Source organism: Hypomesus transpacificus, chromosome 17, assembly GCF_021917145.1.
Source record: "Hypomesus transpacificus isolate Combined female chromosome 17, fHypTra1, whole genome shotgun sequence".
Taxonomy (NCBI): domain Eukaryota; kingdom Metazoa; phylum Chordata; class Actinopteri; order Osmeriformes; family Osmeridae; genus Hypomesus; species Hypomesus transpacificus.
In genome coordinates, this window is record NC_061076.1 from 6,912,806 (window position 1) to 6,935,381 (window position 22,576).

General features: G+C 38.8%; 4 protein-coding genes and 1 long non-coding RNA gene across 5 annotated transcripts; 3 read left to right on the forward strand and 2 right to left on the reverse strand.

Moving 5' to 3' along the window:
* The first annotated feature begins 4,521 nt into the window (after window positions 1–4,521).
* On the forward strand, window positions 4,522–5,309 carry LOC124478944 (hemoglobin subunit alpha-2-like). Its single transcript, XM_047037361.1, has 3 exons — window positions 4,522–4,668; window positions 4,793–5,000; window positions 5,094–5,309. Exons 1-3 carry the CDS (start codon window positions 4,574–4,576, stop codon window positions 5,220–5,222), a joined length of 432 nt encoding a protein of 143 aa, XP_046893317.1. The 5' UTR covers window positions 4,522–4,573; the 3' UTR covers window positions 5,223–5,309.
* Window positions 5,310–7,761: 2,452 nt separating this feature from the next.
* Window positions 7,762–17,973, forward strand: LOC124478945. Its single transcript, XR_006957338.1, has 3 exons — window positions 7,762–8,257; window positions 8,379–8,473; window positions 17,021–17,973. It is a non-coding gene; the product is annotated as an uncharacterized LOC124478945 (long non-coding RNA).
* Window positions 9,086–10,396, reverse strand: LOC124478941 (hemoglobin subunit beta-2-like). Its single transcript, XM_047037358.1, has 3 exons — window positions 10,244–10,396; window positions 9,916–10,138; window positions 9,086–9,342 (listed from the first exon to the last, which is right to left on the reverse strand). The coding sequence occupies exons 1-3, from the start codon at window positions 10,333–10,335 to the stop codon at window positions 9,214–9,216; spliced, it is 444 nt and encodes a 147-aa protein (XP_046893314.1). The 5' UTR covers window positions 10,336–10,396; the 3' UTR covers window positions 9,086–9,213.
* Window positions 17,899–19,000, reverse strand: LOC124478942 (hemoglobin subunit beta-2-like). The gene is made up of 3 exons (XM_047037359.1): window positions 18,816–19,000; window positions 18,490–18,712; window positions 17,899–18,148 (listed from the first exon to the last, which is right to left on the reverse strand). Exons 1-3 carry the CDS (start codon window positions 18,905–18,907, stop codon window positions 18,020–18,022), a joined length of 444 nt encoding a protein of 147 aa, XP_046893315.1. The 5' UTR covers window positions 18,908–19,000; the 3' UTR covers window positions 17,899–18,019.
* A 2,651-nt stretch (window positions 19,001–21,651) lies between these two features.
* On the forward strand, window positions 21,652–22,454 carry LOC124478943 (hemoglobin subunit alpha-2-like). Its single transcript, XM_047037360.1, has 3 exons — window positions 21,652–21,808; window positions 21,944–22,151; window positions 22,233–22,454. Exons 1-3 carry the CDS (start codon window positions 21,714–21,716, stop codon window positions 22,359–22,361), a joined length of 432 nt encoding a protein of 143 aa, XP_046893316.1. The 5' UTR covers window positions 21,652–21,713; the 3' UTR covers window positions 22,362–22,454.
* Window positions 22,455–22,576: the final 122 nt, after the last annotated feature.

The window sequence follows — 22,576 nt, forward strand, 5'->3', positions numbered from 1 at the left end:
TCCCACAAAATCCCTCTCATCTCCCTCCACTGGCTACCCATAACGGCCCGCATCAGATTCAAGACCCTGGTACTGACCTTCCGAGCAGTGAATGGAACTGCGCCCGACTACATCAAGTCTCTCCTGCAGCCTTACACCCCCACCCGCCACCTACGGTCTTCTTCAGACAACCGCCTGGTGGTCCCACCTCTCAAGACCGCCCGGTCCCAGCACAAGCTCTTCTCCTGCCTGGCACCCCAGTGGTGGAATCAACTCCCCACCTCCATCAGAGACACGGACTGTCTCTCCACCTTCAAGAGAAGGCTCAAGACGCACTTGTTCCGGGAGTACAATGGTACTTAGGAATGGTTTGCTGAATCCAACGCTAGTTTCCTCAAGGTTCACAATGACTCTTGCTTAGACTGTTGCTCTTGTTGGTTAGTGGTAGCTGATTTAAACTGTTGTATTCTTCTTTTTTTAGTTAATCCTATTTTTATTGCTTTCCTACAGGTACACCTGCACTTAGAGATCAATGTTGTGTAATTTTAACTTGTTTAACTACATGCTCTTATGGTTTCTTCCCTTTAGCACTATTTTTTGGTTGTCCACAATATGTACTTCTTGTTTTTGACTACCCGCAATGCTGTGGGGCTATCTTGTTGTTATTATCAGTGACCTATGCACTTTGTGAAGCTCTCTCTTGGAAGTCGCTTTGGACAAAAGCGTCTGCTAAATGAATAAATGTAAATGTAAATGTAAATGTAAAAGCTTGCAATTCGATGAGTCCAAACTATGGGCTGTACTACGGCAGAGAACGATAAAAAGTAGATAAGAGGCCACAACATTATTTTGATAAGCACTGTTGGGTTGGGAAACCTGTTCACGTTGGGAAATATATAGGCCTATGCAGGTCCTACTCCTAAAACAAACTTAATTGAAACACTACTAGGCTACTAATGAAACAACATTTTGGTCGTGCGTAAAGATTTCAGGAAAAAGACACAGTCTTTAGGCCTTTGCTGAAACCAGCAAACATGTTTTGGAGCACAGTTGATATGTGTGAATTACGTAAGCATTTCATGAATGCATCACGCGATTGTCAAGTCATGAAACCTACCGTGAGTTATGCAAATGCATAAGCTTCATCATGGGAAATATTAAAACAATCATAATATATATGTAAAACGTTTTATGTACCGACAGTAAAAAAAAAAGAGTTTTACTCAATACTCAATTCTTTTGCACATTAAGCAAGGCTACTCAATTATTTTGGCTAAGGTTTACTACATTTCGCATGCAAGAAGCGTCTTAAGTAGGCCTATAGTATACCTTTCACTGAATTGAAACGGAAAAACACAATGGCTATTGCCAGATCAGCAAACTTGTCATTCCTGGGTATCATTTAATTACGCTACTTTAACCTTAACTTTAACCTTAAACTGGTAGGCCACTTCTGTCTCGAGAAATTCTTTGTAATCTAAATTCATGCCACACACATTGAGGGAGAGGGCGTTACCACACATCTTGTGAAAAGTTTAAAAGTGTACAAGGCCTTTAGATAACCAATAAAGGGTGTCAAATGCCCATACTGTCTTGTTGGAAGGCCTATATTCACATATTATTTTGTAACAGAAACCAACACACCAACACACTAATGCAGGCTGTTTATTTGGCCTAATGTCCTATTAGGCCAATATAAGAGGACTGTAAATTCAAAAAGAGAAATATAGTTTCAACACCGTAGTTTATAGCCTACAGAACATTTGAAAGTTAAATGCGACAAGGGGAAGGTTAGGTTAATAATTTAAATGCAGACAAAAGAACCAGCTTCCATAGCCTAGTTAACATTTAGTCATTTAGCAGACGCTCTTATCCAGAGCAACTTACAGTAAGTACAGGGACATTCCCCCGAGGCAAGTAGGGCGAAGTGCCTTGCCCACGGAAACATCGTCATTTTGACACGGCCGGGAATCGAACTGGCAACCTTCAGATTACTAGTATTACCACTATGACCAGACTCCCTAACAACTCAGCCACCTGGCTCCCTAGTTAAAGTCAAACCCAATAAATGCATAATGAATTGCCCAAAATGGTTCTAATACTCCTATCGATGCACGAACAAGGTTTATTCTACAAAGCTACAGTGCCCTCCAAAAGTATTGGAACAGTGAGGCGAATTCCTTTATTTTTGCTGTAGACTGAAAACATTTGGGCTTAACATCAAATAATGAACGTGAGACCAGAGATCAACGTTTCAGCTTTTATTTCCAGGTATTTACATCAGGATCTGATGCACAACTAAGAAAATATCACATTTTGTTTGAATCCACCCATTTGTCATGTGATCAAAAGTATTGGAACAGATATACTTAAAACATATTTAAGTGAATAAGACTTAATATTTAGTTGCAAATCCTTTGCTTTCAATAACTGCAGCAAGTCTGTGACCCATTGACGTCACCAAACTTTTGCATTCTTCCTTTTTGATGCTTTCCCAGGCTTTCACTGCAGCCTCTTTCAGTTGTTGTTTGTTTTGTGGGGTTCCTCCCTTCAGTCTCCTCTTAAGCAGGTAAAATGCATGCTCTATAGGGTTTAAGTCTGGAGATTGACTTGGCCAGTCTAATACCTTCCATTTCTTGCCCCTGATGAACTCCTTTGTTGTTTTGGCAGTGTGTTTTGGGTCGTTATCTTGCTGCATGATGAAGGCTCTGCCAATCAGTTTGGTTGCATCTTTCCTTAAATTGGCAGACAAAATGTTTCTGTAGACTTCCGAGTTCATTTTGCTGCTGCCATCATGTGTTACACCCTCAATGAAGATTAATGAGCCCGTCCCAGAAGAAGCCATGCAAGCCCAAGCCATGACATTACCTCCACCGTGTTTCACAGATGAGCTTGTGTGTTTGGGATCATGAGCAGTTCCTTTCTTTCTCCAAACTTTAGCCTTTCCATCACTTTGGTAAAAGTTAATCTTTGTCTCATCAGTCCATAAAACTTTGTCCCAGAATTTTTGAGGTTCATCTCTGTACTTTTTGGCAAATTCCAGCCTGGCCTTCCTATTCTTCTTGCTAATGAGTGGTTTGCATCTTCTGGTGTAGCCCTTGTACTTTTGTTCATGAAGTCTTCTGCGAACAGTAGATAGTGATACCTTCACTCCTGCCATCTGGAGGTTGTTGCTGATCTCACTAACAGTTGTTTTAGGGTCTTTCTTTACAGCTCTCACAATGTTTCTGTCATCAACTGCTGATGTTTTCCTTGGTCTACCTGTTCGACGTCTGTTACTTAGTACACCAGTAGTTTTCTTCTTCTTCAGGACATTCCAAATGGTTGTACTGGCTATGGCCAATGTTTCTGCAATGGCTCTGATTGATTTTCCATCTTTTCTAAGACTCACAATTGCTTGTTTTTCACCCAAAGACAGCGCTCTGGTTTTCATGTTGTTTTCACCTCTGAATACAGTCTGCATAGACAAAACCTATCTTACCCAATCTGAACCTGAGTGTAGACATTCAGTGGTATTTATTGATTGAATAATGTATGTAATAGGACACACCTGGGCAACAAAACACACCTGTCAGTCACATGTTCCAATACTTTTGCTCACGTGACAAATGGGTGGGTTCGAACAAAAAGGTGATATTTTCTAATTTGTGCATCAGATCCTGATGTAAATACCTGGAAATAAAAGCTGAAACGTTGATCTCTGGTTTCACATTCATCGTTTGATGTCAAACCCAAATGTTTTCAGTCTACAGCAAAAATAAAGGAATTGGCCTCACTGTTCCAATACTTTTGGAGGGCACTGTATTACCCCTGTTAAATACTGTGGTGAACTGTTTTTTAAATAGCCAACATCTGAAAACACCCTGTTTGTGCATCAATTGATTTAGGGTTGGGTGGTCATTTGAATGGTTTAATGTTGGCTTTTTCCAAACCAATTTATCACACATAATTATTTTTTGTTTATTTAATTTAGGAGAAGGATTTTGTTTAATTTGAATGCCTAATCAAATTCAGTTCATACTAACTGTTAAACTTTTATGTTTATTTATCAGACTTTATAATGCAAATGACCATGAGCAGTTTGCTGTTATCTGCTTAACATAAACACCACATTTTTTATAAAATAAAATACATTCTGTCATGCAGTAGGTAAACTTTTACTTATTTACACTGTAGCCTACAATATACGACAGCAATCTTGCCATTAAATAATCCTAGTAAAAGTTCGATAGTTTCATAAGTAAGCCGACCATTTTAAATATTGTAATATTTTAACGATGTAGGAATCCCGTTAAATAATTGCAACATGGCATCTGTGCAAAATTGGTCAACGTGAACCGAAAACAGTATAGGCCTAGTGAAGTAGGCTAAAAACTCAATATCAGCTATGTTAGAAACTCAAAAGAGAGCAAATCTACTTATTTTCTATCGCATGCAAGTGGGAAGCGCTAATCTTTAAAACATTTGGAAGGCTTCCAAAGTTTCACACGTAGAGGTTGGGTGTGCCCTCTTAACGAGCTCATATAAAACGCACGGAGTTGAGAGCTGGTCACTAAACTTCACTAGATTTAATCTGTCAAAGACAACAAACAAGATGAGTCTCAGTTCTAAGGACAAGGCAACCGTCAAGGCCTTCTGGGCAAAGGTGGCACCTAGAACTGAAGAAGTCGGATCCGACGCTCTGTCCAGGTATTGAAAACTTGTTCTGGAATAGTTGTTTGGAACAAAGTTAAAATATAGGCGTAGGCCTATAACTTATAAGGTAATATGGGCTATGGGTGCCCTTTTAAAATGCATTCATATTATTTTCTAGAATGCTGGTGGTGTACCCGCAGACCAAGACCTACTTCTCTCACTGGCCAGACCTGAGCCCCGGCTCTGCTCCTGTGAGGAGTCATGGAAAGACCATCATTGAAGGTGTTGGTGAAGCCGTCTCCAAAATCGAAGACCTTACCAAGGGTCTCATCAACCTCAGTGAGCTGCACGCTTTCCAACTGCGAGTGGATCCTGCTAACTTCAAGGTTAGCAAAGTAGACGTAGTTGGGTTTTAGCGCTATGTTGTGACTTGTTGACGAAACCAGCACGTTGACGCATCCTTTGCTTTTTTACCCCAGATCTTCTGCCACAACATCATTGTGGTTCTGGCCATCATGTTCCCCGATGAGTTCACCCCAGAGGCTCATGTGTCTATTGACAAGTTCCTCGCTGCCGTGTCTTTGGCTCTGCAAGAGAAGTACCGATAAACTACTGAACATCTTTCAAAGATATTTCAGAGACAACATTGCTCAGGGGCACTCTGTAGTTCAAAACTAAATAAATGTTGAAACAAATGAACTTGTGTTTTCATTCGTTTGAGGTTTTCATTCGTTTTAGTCAGTGGCCTAATTATTCACAAAACTTCAAGGCATACAAAGCATACCTTAGGCCTACATAACATGCAGACCAATCGAATTATAACATAATTTTGATTTTAGCTTTGTGTATGCGGTCATAGCGAAAATAATGGTTAAGATGTTGATGTACAAATAGCCCACAGTTCAATTCTACAATAGTCTGTTTCACTGACATAAAATATTTTGTCATACACACACTGTAGCCTATTCAGAAGCATTTATCAATAGCTTTCATGATAACAACGTAGTAAACTAGTCTTTATCTCTAGTCTTTAGTTAATTAATTAACAAACTATTTAACGTTCATTTTCTATGACGCGTTATAACAGCGGTGCCAATATCTTAATCACAATTAATAATTGATAATAATCTCTGATATTACCAATAAAATGGGTGTCATAGACCCTGGGCCAGTGTTTAGAAGTGATCTGATCGGATTTAGGCTTTTGATTGGATCAAGTCTTGAAAATGGGTTGTTCAGAATATAAAAAGGATTCTGAAATTGGATTCGATTTGGATTTGATTAGTGGATTACTCCAAACTTAATGGATTAGTTTTGATTTGGATCAAACCTTCAATATGTGTTGTTCAAAACTTTTTAGTAGGATTGGGTTACCTTTGATAAAAAAAATCAATATCATTCTGATCCCAGCAAAAGGGTGGATTCAAGGTGGATTTCAGGAACAAAATGTATAGCCTAATATAACTTGAAATTGGTCAAATACAACTGTATTTGTATCATGTAATTAATTACATGATACATTCCGATCCAGATAAAAAAATTGAACAAATGGCCACATGTTCAGGGGCGGATCTAGAGATTTTCATTTGGGGTGGCAATGGGGTGGCAGAAGGAAGTTGTTGGGTGGCCTCCTGGAGGCGAATCAAACCCAAAGTAGGGGGGTACAGTACTCCCTATGGTAAATGATTAGGCAAGATATTTGTAGTTTAAATTAAACAGTAACATTAATATTATTTATTGAAATGTTCTGTAATGTACAAATAATATTTTTCCACGGGAAGATTGAGGTTCATGTTGTTTAATTGTAACTTGTTTCACTACATGCTCTCATGGGTCTTCCCTTTGGGACAGTTTTTTTCACAATGTATGCTTCATGTTTAGGCTACCCGCAATGTTTGGGGCTATCTCATTGTTATGATCAGAGACCTATGCACTTTCGTAAAGCTTTCTCTTGGAGGTCACTTTGGATAAAAGCGTCTGCTAAATGCATTAAAAAAAAAGGAAAAATTGGGGTGGCAGTATTTTTTATTGGGGTGGCAGATGCCACCCTTTGCCACCCTAAGATCCGCCACTGCACATGTTATCAATGATGAAGGGCGGGACCACCACTCAGAAAGTCAAGATGGTGTGCTAAAGAGCCAACGGAATCTAATTTTTGGACTAAGTCAACATCCAAGTAAAAATCGTACACATTGGACTTTGTGCTTTTTTGATCATACTGATCAATCAGTATGATCAATCCTTCAACCATTCAAACAGGCTTATGTTAGCCATATTTGTTTGAATGCAAATTTTTGTTGTTGTTGAATTTTTCAATAATGTAACATGAAGGAGATCAACAAAGGTGTTTTATGTTATGCATATTGCAGCTAACTGCTTAAGGTAATTTTCATTATAAAGTCTGATAAATAAACATACAAATAAGCAGTTAGTATGAACCATTTTGAGCATTTCATTAGGTATTTATGGGGTTGGACTTTAACTAGTACTTGTACGCTGTATCACAAGATTATGTGTGGTACCGCCCTTTCCCTCAATGTGCGTGGCATGAATGTAGATTAAAAGAAGTAGAGTAGAATAGAGAAGAAGTAGAGAAGAAGTAGAGTAGAATTTCTCGAGATAGAAGTGGCCTACCAGTTTATACACGTTACCCTTAGGTGTAGGTTAAAGCCTAATTAAATTATACCCAGTGATGACAAATTTACCTATCTGGCAATAGCCGTTGTTTGTTACCACGGTGTCTCCATTTCAGTAAAGTGAAATAGGCTAAGCCTAGGCTATTGGAACATCTTTTTTAATGAAGGCTTTACCAACGTTTCACCATAACGGCTTGTTAGGCTAACAGACTAGGTTGGCTGTTTCTAGGATAATTGAACGTCCATGCCATTTCTATTGTTAAAACGTGTCTGTAAAATTGTGTAACTAAACCCTGTACTGTGGGGGCATCTGGGAATAATTGGACACGTTATAATTGGTTATGTGCTGTAAATGTCTTATTAGGCTACAAAGAGTGTTGATGTGTACAAATAAAAAAATCCACTCACATTTGCTGATTATGCCTATTTTATGATGATTAACAGATTTACAATCCATCGAGTCGGCGATCACACCGGCGTGATCAAATCGCAGGTCGGTTTTAGGCCCGCGCAGCAAGAAAACCAAGTGAAGCAGAGGGCTGCCGTCATGCGGAAGTGCAGACCTGAAGCTACATTTGAGTGTTTGATTCATGTCAATACACCAAATAAAACCTAAGATATGATAATTTCAATTTCATGAAAAAAGTGCTTAAAAAAATGCGCTCTTTTATGCGGGCTTTGCATTTATTATAATATCCTTGTCGTCTTTGGTCATAAAACGGAACGGAATAAAACGGGTGATTCTGCGGACTCATCTAGGATGCAGAATTTAATGAGACGAGAAAAAGCCGTCTAAAACAAAGTGGATTAGGGTAATTATTACTAGTTCTTGGAGTATTTTGAGTAGTTTTGGGGATATTTTGATTATTTTAGCAATACATTTGGACTTATGTGGAGGAAAATGAGGCCGACACGATGTCCAACATGCCGTCGACTTGTTATTTCAACATAGAGACGAATAAAGAATGCGCCCTCGACTACCCAGATTTAGTTGTTGACAACGAGAGGTGAGAAAAACATTTATTGCTTTCGTTTATCTCATATTATTCTATACTACCTGACTGTAGTACAAATGCCTTAGAACATCTTGATTTTTGAATCTTTTACATGTTTTATTGACATACAAAGAATAAAGAGCCATTGCCACGGAGGTCAAAGAGAGATTCCTATATGAGCCAAGGATGACATCAAGTGGAGAAAAAAAGTTACCTCACCCCAAAAAAGTAAGTTTAAGGCCTGTGATGTAGCTCTCTGTCTCATATTGTGGACAGAAACTGTTTTGAGGAGTGGTACAAATACAAATAAATAAAAGCGCATATGGCTATACATTTACATTTACGTTTACATTTATGCATTTAGCAGACGCTTTTATCCAAAGACTTCCAAGAGAGAGCTTTACAAAAGAGCATAGGTCACTGATCATAACAACGAGGTAGTCCCAATCATTGCAAGCAGCCAAAACATGAAGCATACATTGTGAAAAAACTAAACAAGTGCCAAAAGGGAAGACCCATAACAGCATGCAGTTATACAAGTTACAAATTAAAACAACATGAACCACAAAAAGTGCAGGACTAGACCTGCTTTCTTTGTAAATGGTTGTATATAGCTTGATTATATCTCAACTTTACCTTTATATGTTCACATATGTAACTTGTGCTTCAATTTCAAACTTTTGAAATGCTTGGTCGAGCATGTGTGTGTGTTTTATAGTCAAAAAAACATAATTTTCCCATACTGGGCTTGTGTTTTTTGTCTATGTATGCCAAAGTGAAAAACTTAATTAACAGGTCATGTAGGTGAGATTGTGCCGAAAAAAAGATACCAAACATTGGTATGATAAGCATTTCTTTATTTAGTATATCAAGGCCAAATCAAAGGTACTCAAAAACGGCCAAAATAGCTCCAAACAAAGGTTTAGCAATTAGTGATTTCTGGATGATCTTATTGCTTGGGCATAGGCTTAGTGGTACTGTTGGCCCAGGGCGGACATCACAACATTCAGGAACTTTTGGCACGCGCACTGGACTTCGGCGTTGAAAGCAGGGCCCAGCTCCGCAGCAAGGACGATGATCAGGCAGTCAGCGAACAGCTAGAGCAAAACAGATAGACACTTCAGATGTGTGATTCACAGAAACAGGGGCGATTCTAGGATCAGACTTTTAGGGGTGCTCAGCCCCCAATGAGAATGTGACATGAATACAGTACAATGCCTTGCAAAAGTGCTAAATCCCCTTGCTAATAAATCCCTATTTTCACTGGATAACAATTAATTCATGTATGTATTATTATGCAAAATATTGAATGAATGAAAAAACAAAAGATGTCCCTTTCTTCAAGAATTACCAGCATCAAATGATCATTTGTAATTTTTACTAAATCTAGAGAGACTGGCGGATGTAGACTAACCAAGTTTCATCATGCGCAAAAATACAGCAAAGTCTAGTTTTTGTGACGAACAATAGTCTATATTATTGTATTTATCGTATTTTATTTCATATTATATTGTATAGCTCTGCCAGTAGTTTATTTTATTTTGTTTTTAACCTTTTCTTTTTGTTGTTGTTTAAATGTTCACTGTATGCACCTGCCCACCAAAGTAAATTCCTTGTTTGTGACCAGTTACTTAGCAATTAAAAACAATTATGATTCTGATATAGCCTACCCTGAAGTTGTCGGGGTCCACGTGCAGTTTCTCAGAATGGAGGTGGCTCAGTTCAGCATACGTTTCTCTAATGTTGTCCAAGTTATTGAAACCCCGTTCCAATCCGTGAAGGACAACAATTCCATGAGCAGCTACCATCTTATTACCGACAATGGCGGCGGCGTTATACAGGTTTCCAAAGTTACCAAAGTACCTCTGTGTCCATGGGTACACAACCAGGCATCTGAAAAAGTACACATTTAACTTTAATTTCAGTTTACAATCTCGGTTAATAAAGATGTTTTTTGTTTTTTTTACGCATTCAAAAAGTGTGAAGCTACATAGTCACCTTGAAAGAGCCTTAGGGCCCACTTTATCATAGTCAATTTTGGCGAAAATGCTTGTGATTGTAGTGCGCTCGAAATCCGTCCACTCAACCATCTTGCTGCCTTTGATTGTGTCTAAGGGTACTTTGCAGAATGATATGATTTTTTGGCACCAGAGCGCGCAGTGTTTAAATACACCTCCCACAACAGCTTGCGATTCGATGAATCCAAACTATGGGCTGGACTACGACAGAAAAAGACAACAAAAAGTACGATGAGAGTAGGCTGGCAGAATCTTGATAAGCACTGTTGCGTTTTAAATGTAATTGGACAAAAACAAGTGAAAAGGTAAATTTTAGTTTGAGTGACAATAGCAAATACGGTTCAAAGAGCTTGCCTAAATGAACAACATTAAAATGAAAATCTATTCATGTTGGGATGTATATTATTTATATCGGGATATATATGGGATTATATATTGCCTATGCAGGTCCTATAGGTTACTCCTAAAACACACTTGAAAGGCTACAAATGAAACTACATGACTCATGCGTAAAGATTTTGGGAGAAATGCAGTCTTTAGGCCTTTTTTGAAACCAGCAAACAAGTTTTGGAGCATAGTTAATCAAATGGTCTGCGAATTACATTAGAATTTCATGAATGCATCACGCTGATTGTCAAGTCATGAAACCTATTGTGCTTAATGCAAATGCATAGGCTACATCATGTGAACTATTTTAACCACATACGATGTAAATTAAAACCATCCTAATAATTATGATATATCCTAAAACGTTTTCTGTACCGACAGTAAATAATCAATTAGTGTTTTACTCAATTCTCAATACTCAATCATTTTGCGCATTAGGCTACTCAATTATTTTGGTAACATTTATCACATTTCTGCATCCAGGAAGCGTCTTAAGTAGGCTGAGACAGGTATAACGTTCTTGTTAAGAGCATGTTTGGGAAACGCACTTAAACGCATTGTTTGGTTGCACCACGAGTGTCGACTCTTTGGGAAAGCATACACATTTGTTGAAAGGGCAACATTAGGGACCCATTCATGAACAGCACCCGTTTCCACTGGAAGGAGGGGTCCTGATTTGATTTGTTATATAGCCTAGCAAACCGTTATGGTGAAGCATTGGTAAAGCCTTCATTAAAAAAGATGTTCACATATAGCCTAGGATAGCTTATTCTAGCTTTCACTTAACTGAGAGGAAGAAATACAATGGCTAATGCCAGATAGGCAAACTTGTCATCCCTGTGTATCATTTAATTATGTAGGCTACTTTTACCTTAACTTTAACCTTTTGTATAAACTTGTAGGCCACTTCTGTCTCGAGAAATTCTTTGTAATCTAAATTCATGCCATGCACATTGAGGGAAAGGGTGGTACCACACATAATCTTGTGATACAGCGTACAAGTGTACAAAGCCTTTAGATAACCAATCAAGGGTGTAAAATGCCCACACTTTTTTTGTTGGAACACACCGACACACTATTATTTGGCCTAATTTCCTATTAGGCCAATATGAAAGGACTGTAAACCCAAAAGATTAATATAGTTTCAACACTGTAGTTAAAACAGAACATTTGAAAGTTACATGCGACACAGGAAAGGTTAGACATATTCTCTAATGATTTATCTAAATGCAGACAAAAGGATCAGCTTTCGTAGTTAAAGTCCAACCCCATAAATACCAAATGAATTGTTCAAAATGGTTCTATCACTCTTATCGAGTGAACGAGTCTTATCGATAGCTCTCTACAAAGCTATTCCCCCTGTTAAATAATAAAGGATTTTTTGACAGGTTATTGGTGTACATATATTACAGCAATGTATTGTTTTTTGTTCCAGAAAACATAGCTTTATTGTAAATTAGTTTACAACATTATCTTGTATTCTTTTCAAATTACAGATGTTAAAAAGCTGTAAATATTTAACAATTACAGTAAAAAAAATTTTTTTACATTTGCAGCATTGCTGATGCCTGTTGTAAAGTGTTTTGAATAAGAACAGGTTTGCTTTTAATCCACAAATCATTTCAAAACATTTTCTTCGACTGTTAAATAAAACCAGAGTCCGAGATACAAAATCATGACATTTTATTATTAAAACGCAGTACAGTATTACAATACTGTACGTTTTAACAACAACTCATTAAACAATAAACATTCAATTCAAATTAAGAGATGCAACGAGGTCCAGCTATATTTAAATTCACCATATACATTGCTTGAAGACCCAATTTTAAATCAGGACCTGGATTACAACAACTGTTCAAAACATCAACTCGACTACAGGCAAAAATAAAACATTAAAACTATTCACATAGTGAGGAAGTCGTTTGTATACTACAATGTAAGCCATTCAAAATCCATTAGCCGCTTAAGTAAAGAAGAGACGTGAGGGTTAATGCAGTTTCTTTCTTCTCCTGTACCTTCCCACTTTTTTGGCTCACCATCTTGGTTGTCTTGGTCCCACTGGAGGGACTAAGTCCGATGAAGCATCTGAAATCACAAAATCAAATGAAAATAAACTTAATTAAAAAGTGCCTTAACTGCTTTACAATAACTGCTAACTTACACTTTTTTAAACTCAAAATGTTATAGTTTTAAGTACACTTAAAGCAAAATAAAATATGTTACTCATAATAGCAAACTTTACAAAATAATGATCAACCGTTTTCTACTTCAAGCAAATAGTTACCTTTGAATGAATTCCAGTGTGCAAGATGCTTTCTCCTGGTACACCAGATTGAAGTTGTAGTAGCTAGAAAACAAAGCTGCCATTCCAGCCACAAAGTTGGGATGTGGAGGCACAACCACCTGACCCTCGATGCTCAGCATCCAAACGGTTGCTGTGAGCAATTCACCTAAACATAAAAAAAAACAAATGGTTGTTTTTTTCTTTGGCCTTCCACATAAACATATCCACGTTAAACTGATGTGTGTCCTTCATAGTCTCTGTTTTTGCAATGCTTTACAACGGATTAAAAAAAAAACACACTACCTAAGACAATTAGTCTTGGAGTCAGTGTTTGTTCAACGTCAGCTGCTGTTGCTAACACCTAAAAGACAAAAATGTACAGTTCAAAATTCTAAATGTAGAGTAATTTTCCTAAACTCAACTACAGACTGTTGTTGGTAACAACGTCATTGCAATATAATTTTTGAAAACGTCATATAATTTCACACTTACATCTGCCTGCAGAAGGAGTGCCTCGGGTGTTTCTTTGAAGTGCGCCATAATCATCAGGATTAAGACTGGCCATGGATCACACTTTTCTTCTTGGTTGTACATCCCTAAGATGTGCTTGACCTCATATGCATTAGTCCCTGCTTGCGTCTGTTCGAAAAACTGAAGGATCAGCTTCCCCTTTTTTTGCACGGGTACAATCCGGTACACCACAGGTAAAAAGGCAGTTTAGTGCATTACTGTGAAGTGTCATATGTTGAGTAAAACCTATTATAGTTGTATTCTCATGGGCACACTGTTTGCAGTGATGCATTGTTGGTTTAAGAAAAGCAAAAAGGGAGAAAACAGAAAAAAGATAATTAAGGTTGTGTCCAAAGAAACACCTAACAAAAACACACACAACTTTAACAATGTCATTGAATTTGGTGTTGTTAGTATGGTAATGAATATAACATTTATAACAAAATAACGTGACAAACGTTGAGTCATGCAAGGTTGCTGTAGCTACATTCTATGGTAGCCTTCGACGGCCCTGGTTTAGCTCAACAGCCTGCTAAATATGGCAGTCCCTCTCAACCATTCAGGTGCTATCGACGGCCGTCCATGCTAATCAGGGACAGGACGGCTCTCTGAACAGCATCGCCGTCCATTGCCGTCCATGCTCTATGGTCCCCCCAGCGACGGCCGTCCAAAAGCATCGCCGTCCATCGCCGTCCATGCTCTATGCTCCCCCCAGCGACGGCCGTCCATGCTAATCAGGAAAGGCACTCTGAACAGCATCACCGTCCGTCCATCCATGCAAAGATCAAGCAGTCCATATGTTTTTCCATGCGAAAACTCCCCCTAGCGAGGACGTCCATATGGACGTCCATGACGCTCTGAGGGATTTAGCCCCTACTGAATATTTGGCTGAGTGAAGGCTGTGATATACCAACTGCTGATGCCACAACTGTTTGAAATTATCCTGATGCCAATATTTGCAATGTTGCCAGGAGTTTAACAACTGATGGAATGGAATGTGATCGCCGGGTGGGAGGTTCGATGTCGTCTTCGCCTTGCTCTTATAACTGCTGCCACATCGCTTGGAAGTTTCCAGACTCTCCTCCCATCTCTTTGCAGCACACACCCACTTTCCCGTAGACCCTCCCAGCAGCGGTAATCTGAGTTTTTACTCAAGTGCGCTGCCTTTGTAAATACGGTTTTATGTCTTTACCCGATATTTTACGCCTGAAATGGGCGCAATCCTGTTAGTAAATGAGGCCCTGGTCATCCTTGACAGCACACTATCCTTTCAGCCCCACATCAATAACATTACCCAGTCTGGTTATTCTTTCATCTGCAAAATATCAACTGTCTCCGACTCCGCCCCTCCCTCACCCCCCACACTGCGGTCATTCTTGTACACAGTCTCGTCACCTCCCGTTTAGATTATTGCAACTCCCTCCTTTTTGGTCTCCCTCACAAATCCCTCCATAAACTTCAACTGGTCCAGAATTCAGCTGCCCGCATTATAACTTGCACCCCCTCTATCCACCACATCACTCCTGTCCTTAACAGCTCCACTGGCTCCCGGTCCAGTTTCGCATACAAGATTCTCCTGTTTACATTTAAGGCCATCCACCACCTCACCCCCCCCCCCCATATTTTTCTGATCTCCTCCAGAGTCCCACTACCTCCCGCTCTCTCAGATCCTCTTCCTCCATACACCTGTCTGTCCCCTCTGCCCGTCTCACCACCATGGGGAGTAGAGCCTTCAGCCGCTCTGCTCCCCATCTCTGGAACTCATTGCCACCCCAACTCAGAAATATAGGCTGTTTATCAATCCACGTTTTTTCCGTTCTTGTGAACTCGTTTGACGTCATCTTTTATTGCCCAAGTACGGTTCCAATCCAAAGAACACAAGTCACCAAGAACGCCAAAAATACCCGGAAATGTTCCTGATCCGCCCCTTTTATCGAGGATGCATCGGATGGTGACTTGACCAGCGAGAACGCTTCTGATTTCCCAGAAGTGATTGCAAGATGTCAAGCGAGGCGGACAAACCTCACAACTGTAATTTTTCATATTTCAGCTAAACGGTACGTGTAAATCAGCATCTGAATTAAAATGTGATGAGAAATAGGCAGTTCAGTCGCTGAAAATGTTCTTATTTTATTGATGAAACGGCTAATTTGTAAATTTGCTCCGACTTGTCGATAACCTAGCTAGTATCATCTCAGTGCAGTGCAGACACCAGTTAACAGGTACTGTAAGTTAGCAAGGGCTACAGAAAACGTAAAATTACAGGTAGACAGACAATTTTTTTGCTTTGTTATCTAGTTTTTGTAGTTAGTCAGTGTTATCATAATGCTGCGAGTCCAGGAAAACCCTAACCATCTCAATTCATTCTCCGTCTTTGCGTCCTTGCAAGACCATTCTCGCAAGGAGGCTTGCCAGAACGTTCTTCAAAAGAATGTACTTGCGTTCTCAGCGTTCTTCGGATTGATAAACAGCCATAGATTCATTCCCCCATTTCAAATCACAACACATCTCTTTACTTCTGCCTATTCCACCTAGTGTCATTTGCACAGCTTCCTTCTGTTGTTTTTAATGTTGTTGTATTTCCATTTTTTCTGCTGCTTTTAATGTTTTTTATATAGGCTACCTCTGTACGGTGTCCTTGAGTGCCGAGAGAGGCGCCTTGGAAAGTAAAATGTATTATTATTATTATTTAGTGGTGGGCATAGATTTTTTTATTTTTTTAATCTAGATTAATCTCACTGTAATCTTGGAATTAATCTAGATTAAAATGGCTCATTTGAAGTTTGACGACTCCCCCCCCCCCCCCCCCCCCTGCGCTACATCAGTGCTTGGCCTGGCATCTTTCGCATTAGCTAAGGGATGCATTGCGTTTAGGTGGTATTAGTGGCGGATCTAAGGGGTGGCAAGGGGTGGCAGCTGCCACCCCAAGTTTTATTTATTTTTTTTTTTTATGCAAGAGAGAGCTTTACAAAAGTGCATAGGTCACTGATCATAAAAACAGGATAGCCCCGAACATTGCGGGTAGCCAAAACATGAAGCATACATTGTGAAAAAACAGTCCCAAAGGAAGGAACCATAAGAGCATGTAAGTGAAACAAGTTACAATTAAACAACATGAACCTCAATCTTCCCATGGAAAAATATAATTTGTACATTACAGAACATTTATAAATAATATTAATGTTACTGTTTAATTGAAACAATATTCTAGCCTAGTCATTTACCATAGGAAGTACTGTACCCCCCTACTCTTGATTTGCCTCCAGGAGGCCACCCAACAACTTCCTTCTGCCACCCCATTGCCACCCCGAATTAAAATCTCTAGATCCGCCCCTGGGTATTTGAGACTGGAAGAACTACAGTAAACTAATTCTGCATTGTACAAGGTGCAAACAACCTTAGTCTTGTCGAGGTTTCCATCATAGCTTACGTATAGACCCAGCTCCCAACCCAACTTTGAGAATAGATTAACGGCGATATTTTTTTTATCGCCCGATAAGTCTCATGTTAACGCAGCAGTTACACCACTAATTCCTACACAGTATTTACAGTATTTTACTATTTGTTTGGCAGAATTGATTACCAACACCAGATGGTCGGAATGTCTTCTGTCTCCTGAACAGGAAACTGAAACCATGAACATGGTCCCAGAAAATAACGCCATAACATTACGGCAAATACAAAGAAAAAAAATAATTATGTAACTGTATACAGTAAATTCTTCTGTTTTGTATGCAGACCACTGTGCAACTTTGTGTTGGTTGGGATGTACACTGTGAACATTGTTTTTGTGGGAAAAATTTTATATATTTGTTACCGTGTATTTGTGTGTTCTGGGTATAAAAACAATATTCCCAAATAATTTACAACTCACTTAAGAATGTACTGTCTGTAGTAAGTGTAATACTGAACAAAAAAAGGCGTAAATCATTATGATGAATGGAGAAGTGTTTTCCAGTCATCGTATGTTTACATTGACACATCAGTGTTCAACTGGTTCTTATATGTATATTAATATGATGGTTTGTGTTTGTCATTTGAAAACAAAATAAAATGTAGAGAAGAACATTTTGAATGTACAGTTTCATTTTGCAGGAGAAATTATGGGTTTTGCCCATTGTGTTTGTGTGTTTTATTTGTTTGTAGAGTTCTGAGAGTACGAGTGCATGCTTTCAGAAAATGTGTGTAACCAATCGAGAAAAACTGTAATAGCCTAATGCTTTTGGAAAATACATAATTCACAGAACAGACTCGTATTTTTATTTAGGAAAATAGCCTATAGGATAATTGAACATCCACGTTAAAACGTGTCTGTAAAATGGGGTAGCTAAACCCTCTACTGTGGGGGCATCCGGGAATAATTGGACACGTTATAATTGGTTATGTGCTGTAAATGTCTTATTAGGCTACCAAAAGTGTTGATGTGTACGAATAAAAAAATCAATTCACACTTGCTGATTATGCCTATTTTATGATGATTTACAGATTCACTTTACAAATGCATTTAAACAAATGATCAGCAATTAGTGATTTCTGGATGATCTTTTCGCTCCGTTTACTTAGTTCATAGGCTTAGTGGTACTGTCGGCCCAGGGCGGACATCACAACATTCAGGAACTTTTGGCACGCGCACTGGACTTCGGCGTTGAAAGCAGGGCCCAGCTCCGCAGCAAGGACGATGATCAGGCAGTCAGCGAACAGCTAGAGCAAAACAGATAGACACTTCAGATGTGTGATACACAGAAACAAATCGTGAGAGACTGACGGATGTAGACTAAACAAGTTTCATCTTGCGCAAAATTACAGCCAAGTCAATTTTTTTTGTGACGAATAATATTCTATATTATTGTATTTATCGTATTTTATTTTATATTATATTGTATAGCTCTGCCAGTAGTTTATTTTATTTTACATTTTCTACCTTTTCTTTTTGTTCATTCTGTTTAATTGTTCACTGTATGCACCTGCCCACCAAAGTAAATTCCTGGTTTATGACCACTTACTTGGCAATTAAACACAATTATTATTCTGATATAGCCTACCCTGAAGTTGTCGGGGTCCACGTGCAGTTTCTCAGAATGGAGGTGGCTCAGTTCAGCATACGTTTCTCTAATGTTGTCCAAGTTCTTGAAACCCCGTTCCAATCCGTGAAGGACAACAATTCCATGAGCAGCTACCATCTTATTACCGACAATGGCGGCGGCGTTATACAGGTTTCCAAAGTTACCAAAGTACCTCTGTGTCCATGGGTACACAACCAGGCATCTGAAAAAGTACACATTTAACTTTAATTTCAGTTTATAATCTCGGTTTATAAAGATGTATTTGTTTTACGCATTCAAAAAGTGTGAAGCTACATTATAGTTACCTTGAAAGAGCCTTAGGGCCCACTTTATCATAGTCAATTTTAGCGAAAATGCTTGTGATTGTAGTGCGCTCGAAATCCGTCCACTCAACCATCTTGCTGCCTTTGATTGTGTCTAAGGGTTCTTTGCAGAATGATGATTTTTTGGCACCAGTGCGGAGCGTTTAAATACACCTCCCACAACAGCTGGCGATTCGATGAATCCAAACGGGCTGGACTACGACAGAGAAAGTACGATAAGGGTAGCCTAGCAAAATCTTGATAAGCACTGTTGCGTTTTAAATGTAATTGGACTAAAACAAGTGAAAAGGTAAAGTTTAGTTTGAGTGACTATATAGCAAATACGGTTCAAAGAGCTTGCCTAAATGAACAACATTAAGATGAAAATCTATTCATGTTGGGATAGATATTATTTATATTGGGATATAGGCTATATGGGATATATATTATATATTGCCTATGCAGGTCCTAGGCTACTCCTAAAATACACTTGAAAGGCTACTAATGAAACTATATCACTCATGCGTAAAGATTTGGGGAGAATTGCACAGTCTTTAGGCCTTTTCTAAAACCAGAAAACAAGTTTTGGAGCACAGTTAATCAAATGGTCGGCGAATTACGTTAGAATTTCATGAATGCCTCACGCTGATTGTCAAGTCATGAAACCTACTCTGCTTTTTGAAGATGCTACATCATGTGAAGTATTTTAACCACATACGATATAAATTAAAACCATCATAATAATTATGATATATCCTATGTAAAACGTTTTCTGTACTGACAGTAAATAATCATTTTTGTGTTTTACTCAATTCTCAATACTCAATCATTTTTCTCATTAAGCTACTCAATTATTTTGGTAAAGTTGATCACATTTCCGCATTCAGGAAGCGTCTTAAGTAGGCCTAAGAGACAGGTATAACGTTCTTGTTAAGAGCATATGGGAAACGCACTTAAACGCATTGTTCGGTGGGACCCATTCCTGAACAGCACCCGTTTCCATTGGAAGGAGGGGTCCTGATTTGATTTGTTACATAGCCTAGCAAACTGTTATGGTGAAGCGTTGGTAAAGCCTTCATTAAAAAAGATGTTCAGATATAGCCTAGGATAGCCTAGCCTACCTTTCACTTAACTGAGAGGGAGAAATACAATGGCTAATGCCAGATAGGCAAACTTGTCATCTCTGTGTATCATTTAATTATGTAGGCTACTTTAACCTTAAATTTAACCTTTTGTATAAACTTGTAGGCCACTTCTGTCTCGAGAAATTCTTTGTAATCTAAATTCATGCCATGCACATTGAGGGAAAGGGTGGTACCACACATAATCTTGTGATAAAGTGTACAAGTGTACAAAGCCTTTAGATTACCAATCAAGGGTGTAAATCGCCCACACTTTTTTTGTTTGAACACACCGACACACTAATACAAGGCTGTTTATTTGGCCTAATTTCCTATTAGGCCAATATGAGAGGACTGTTAACCCAAAAGATTAATATAGTTTCAACACTGTAGTTAAAACAGAACATTTGTTTGCAACAAAGGGAAAGTTCGACATATTTTCTAATGATTTAGGGTGAAGTCGGGTAATCTGCGCATTGTGGGACACCTAAACTACAAAACGTTCTCTTCCCTGCTATGACAATGTCTAGTCCACATAACTTTGACTCTAGGTTTTGCATGGATGTTATGTGACAGAAATCACAAAACAATGTTGGTATGTCACAATGTCCCAGATTACCCAAATTCAACCAAATGCAGACAAAAGAACCAGCTTTCGTAGTTAAAGTCCAACCCCATAAATACCTAATGAATTGCTCAAATTGGTTCTAATACTCCTATATCGATGCACGAACAAGGTTTATTCTACAAAGCGATTCCCCCTTGTGGTCACCTGTTTTTTAAAGAGCCAACATGAGAACACCCTGTTTGTGCAGCAATTTATTTAGGGTTGGGTGGTCTTTGACCACACATACATTTGTATTGCTTATTTAATTTTGGATAAGCATTTCGAAGGCATTTCCTAATCAAAATCTGCATACTAACTGCTTATTTTTGATGTTTATTTATCAGACTTTGTAATGAAAATGACCATGAGCAGTTTGCTGTTATCTGCATAACATTAAACTCCTTTGTTGATCGGCTTCATGTTACATTATTGAAAAATTCTAAAATATTTTTTAGCATACAAATATGGCCAACATAAGCCTGTTTGAATGGTTGATGGATTGGACATCAGTATGATCAGTAGACTAGATTCCGTTGGCTTTTATGCACACCATCTTGACTTTCTGAGTGGTGGTCTTGCCGTTCATCATTGATAACCAGGTCTATGACACCCATGTTATTGGTAATATCACAGATTATTATCAATTATTAATTGTGATTAGGCTACATTAAAGCCAAACTACACCTAGCCTAGTTTCTGTAGTGGATATTCTGTCATGCAGTCATGAGGTAAACTTTTATTTACACAGCCTACAATACTACAGCCCTTTTGCAATTAAATAATCCAAATAAAAGTAGGCCCTACGATAAGTTAATAGGCCGAACTATTGTAAATATTGTAATATTTTAACGATTTAGGAATCCCGTTAAATTATTGCACAATGGCACCTGCGCAAAATTGGTCACCATGCCATTAAAACAGAATAGTGAATTAGGCTAAAAAGTCCATATCAACTAAACTAGGTATAAACATGTAGTTTAAATCATTAGAAACTCCTATTTTATATCACATGCAAGTGGAAAGCGCTAATCTTAAAAAAATGTGGAAGGCTTCCAAAGTTTCACACGTAGAAAGGTTGGGTGTGCCCTCTTAACGAGCTCATATAAAACGCACGGAGTTGAGAGCTGGTCACTAAACTTCACTTGATTCAATCTGTCATATACAACAAACAAGATGAGTCTCAGTTCTAAGGACAAGGCAACCGTCAAGGCCTTCTGGGCAAAGGTAGCACCTAAAACTGAAGAAGTCGGATCCGACGCTCTGTCCAGGTATTGAAAACTTGTTTTTGAATAGGTCTTTGAACCAAAGTTAAAGTATAGACGTAGGCATATAGACTATAAAGTAATATGGGCTATATAGCTATGGGTGCCCTTTTAAAATGTATTCATTTTATTTTCTTATAGAATGCTGGTGGTGTACCCGCAGACCAAGACCTACTTCTCTCACTGGCCAGACCTGAGCCCCGGCTCTGCTCCTGTGAGGAGTCATGGAAAGACCATCATTGAAGGTGTTGGTGAAGCCGTCTCCAAAATCGAAGACCTTACCGGAGGTCTCATCAACCTCAGTGAGCTGCACGCCTTCCAACTGCGAGTGGATCCTGCTAACTTCAAGGTTTGCAAAGTAGCTATAGTTTGGTTTTAGTGTTATGTTGTGACTTGTTACGTTGACGCATCCTTTGCTTTTTTACCCCAGATCTTCTGCCACAACATCATTGTGGTTCTGGCCATCATGTTCCCCGATGAGTTCACCCCAGAGGCTCATGTGTCTATTGACAAGTTCCTCGCTGCCGTGTCTTTGGCTCTGCAAGAGAAGTACCGATAAACTGCTGAACATCTTTCAGAGATATTTCAGAGACAACATTGCTCAGGGGTAGGCCTACTCTGTAGTTCAAAACTAAATAAATGTTGAAACAAATGAACTTGAGTTTTCATTCGTTTGAGGTTTTCATTTGTTTTAAGTCAGTGGCCTACGGTGCCCCACGGATCACACCACAGCAACATTAGCGAAGCAAACAAAATTGAAAACACAACAACATT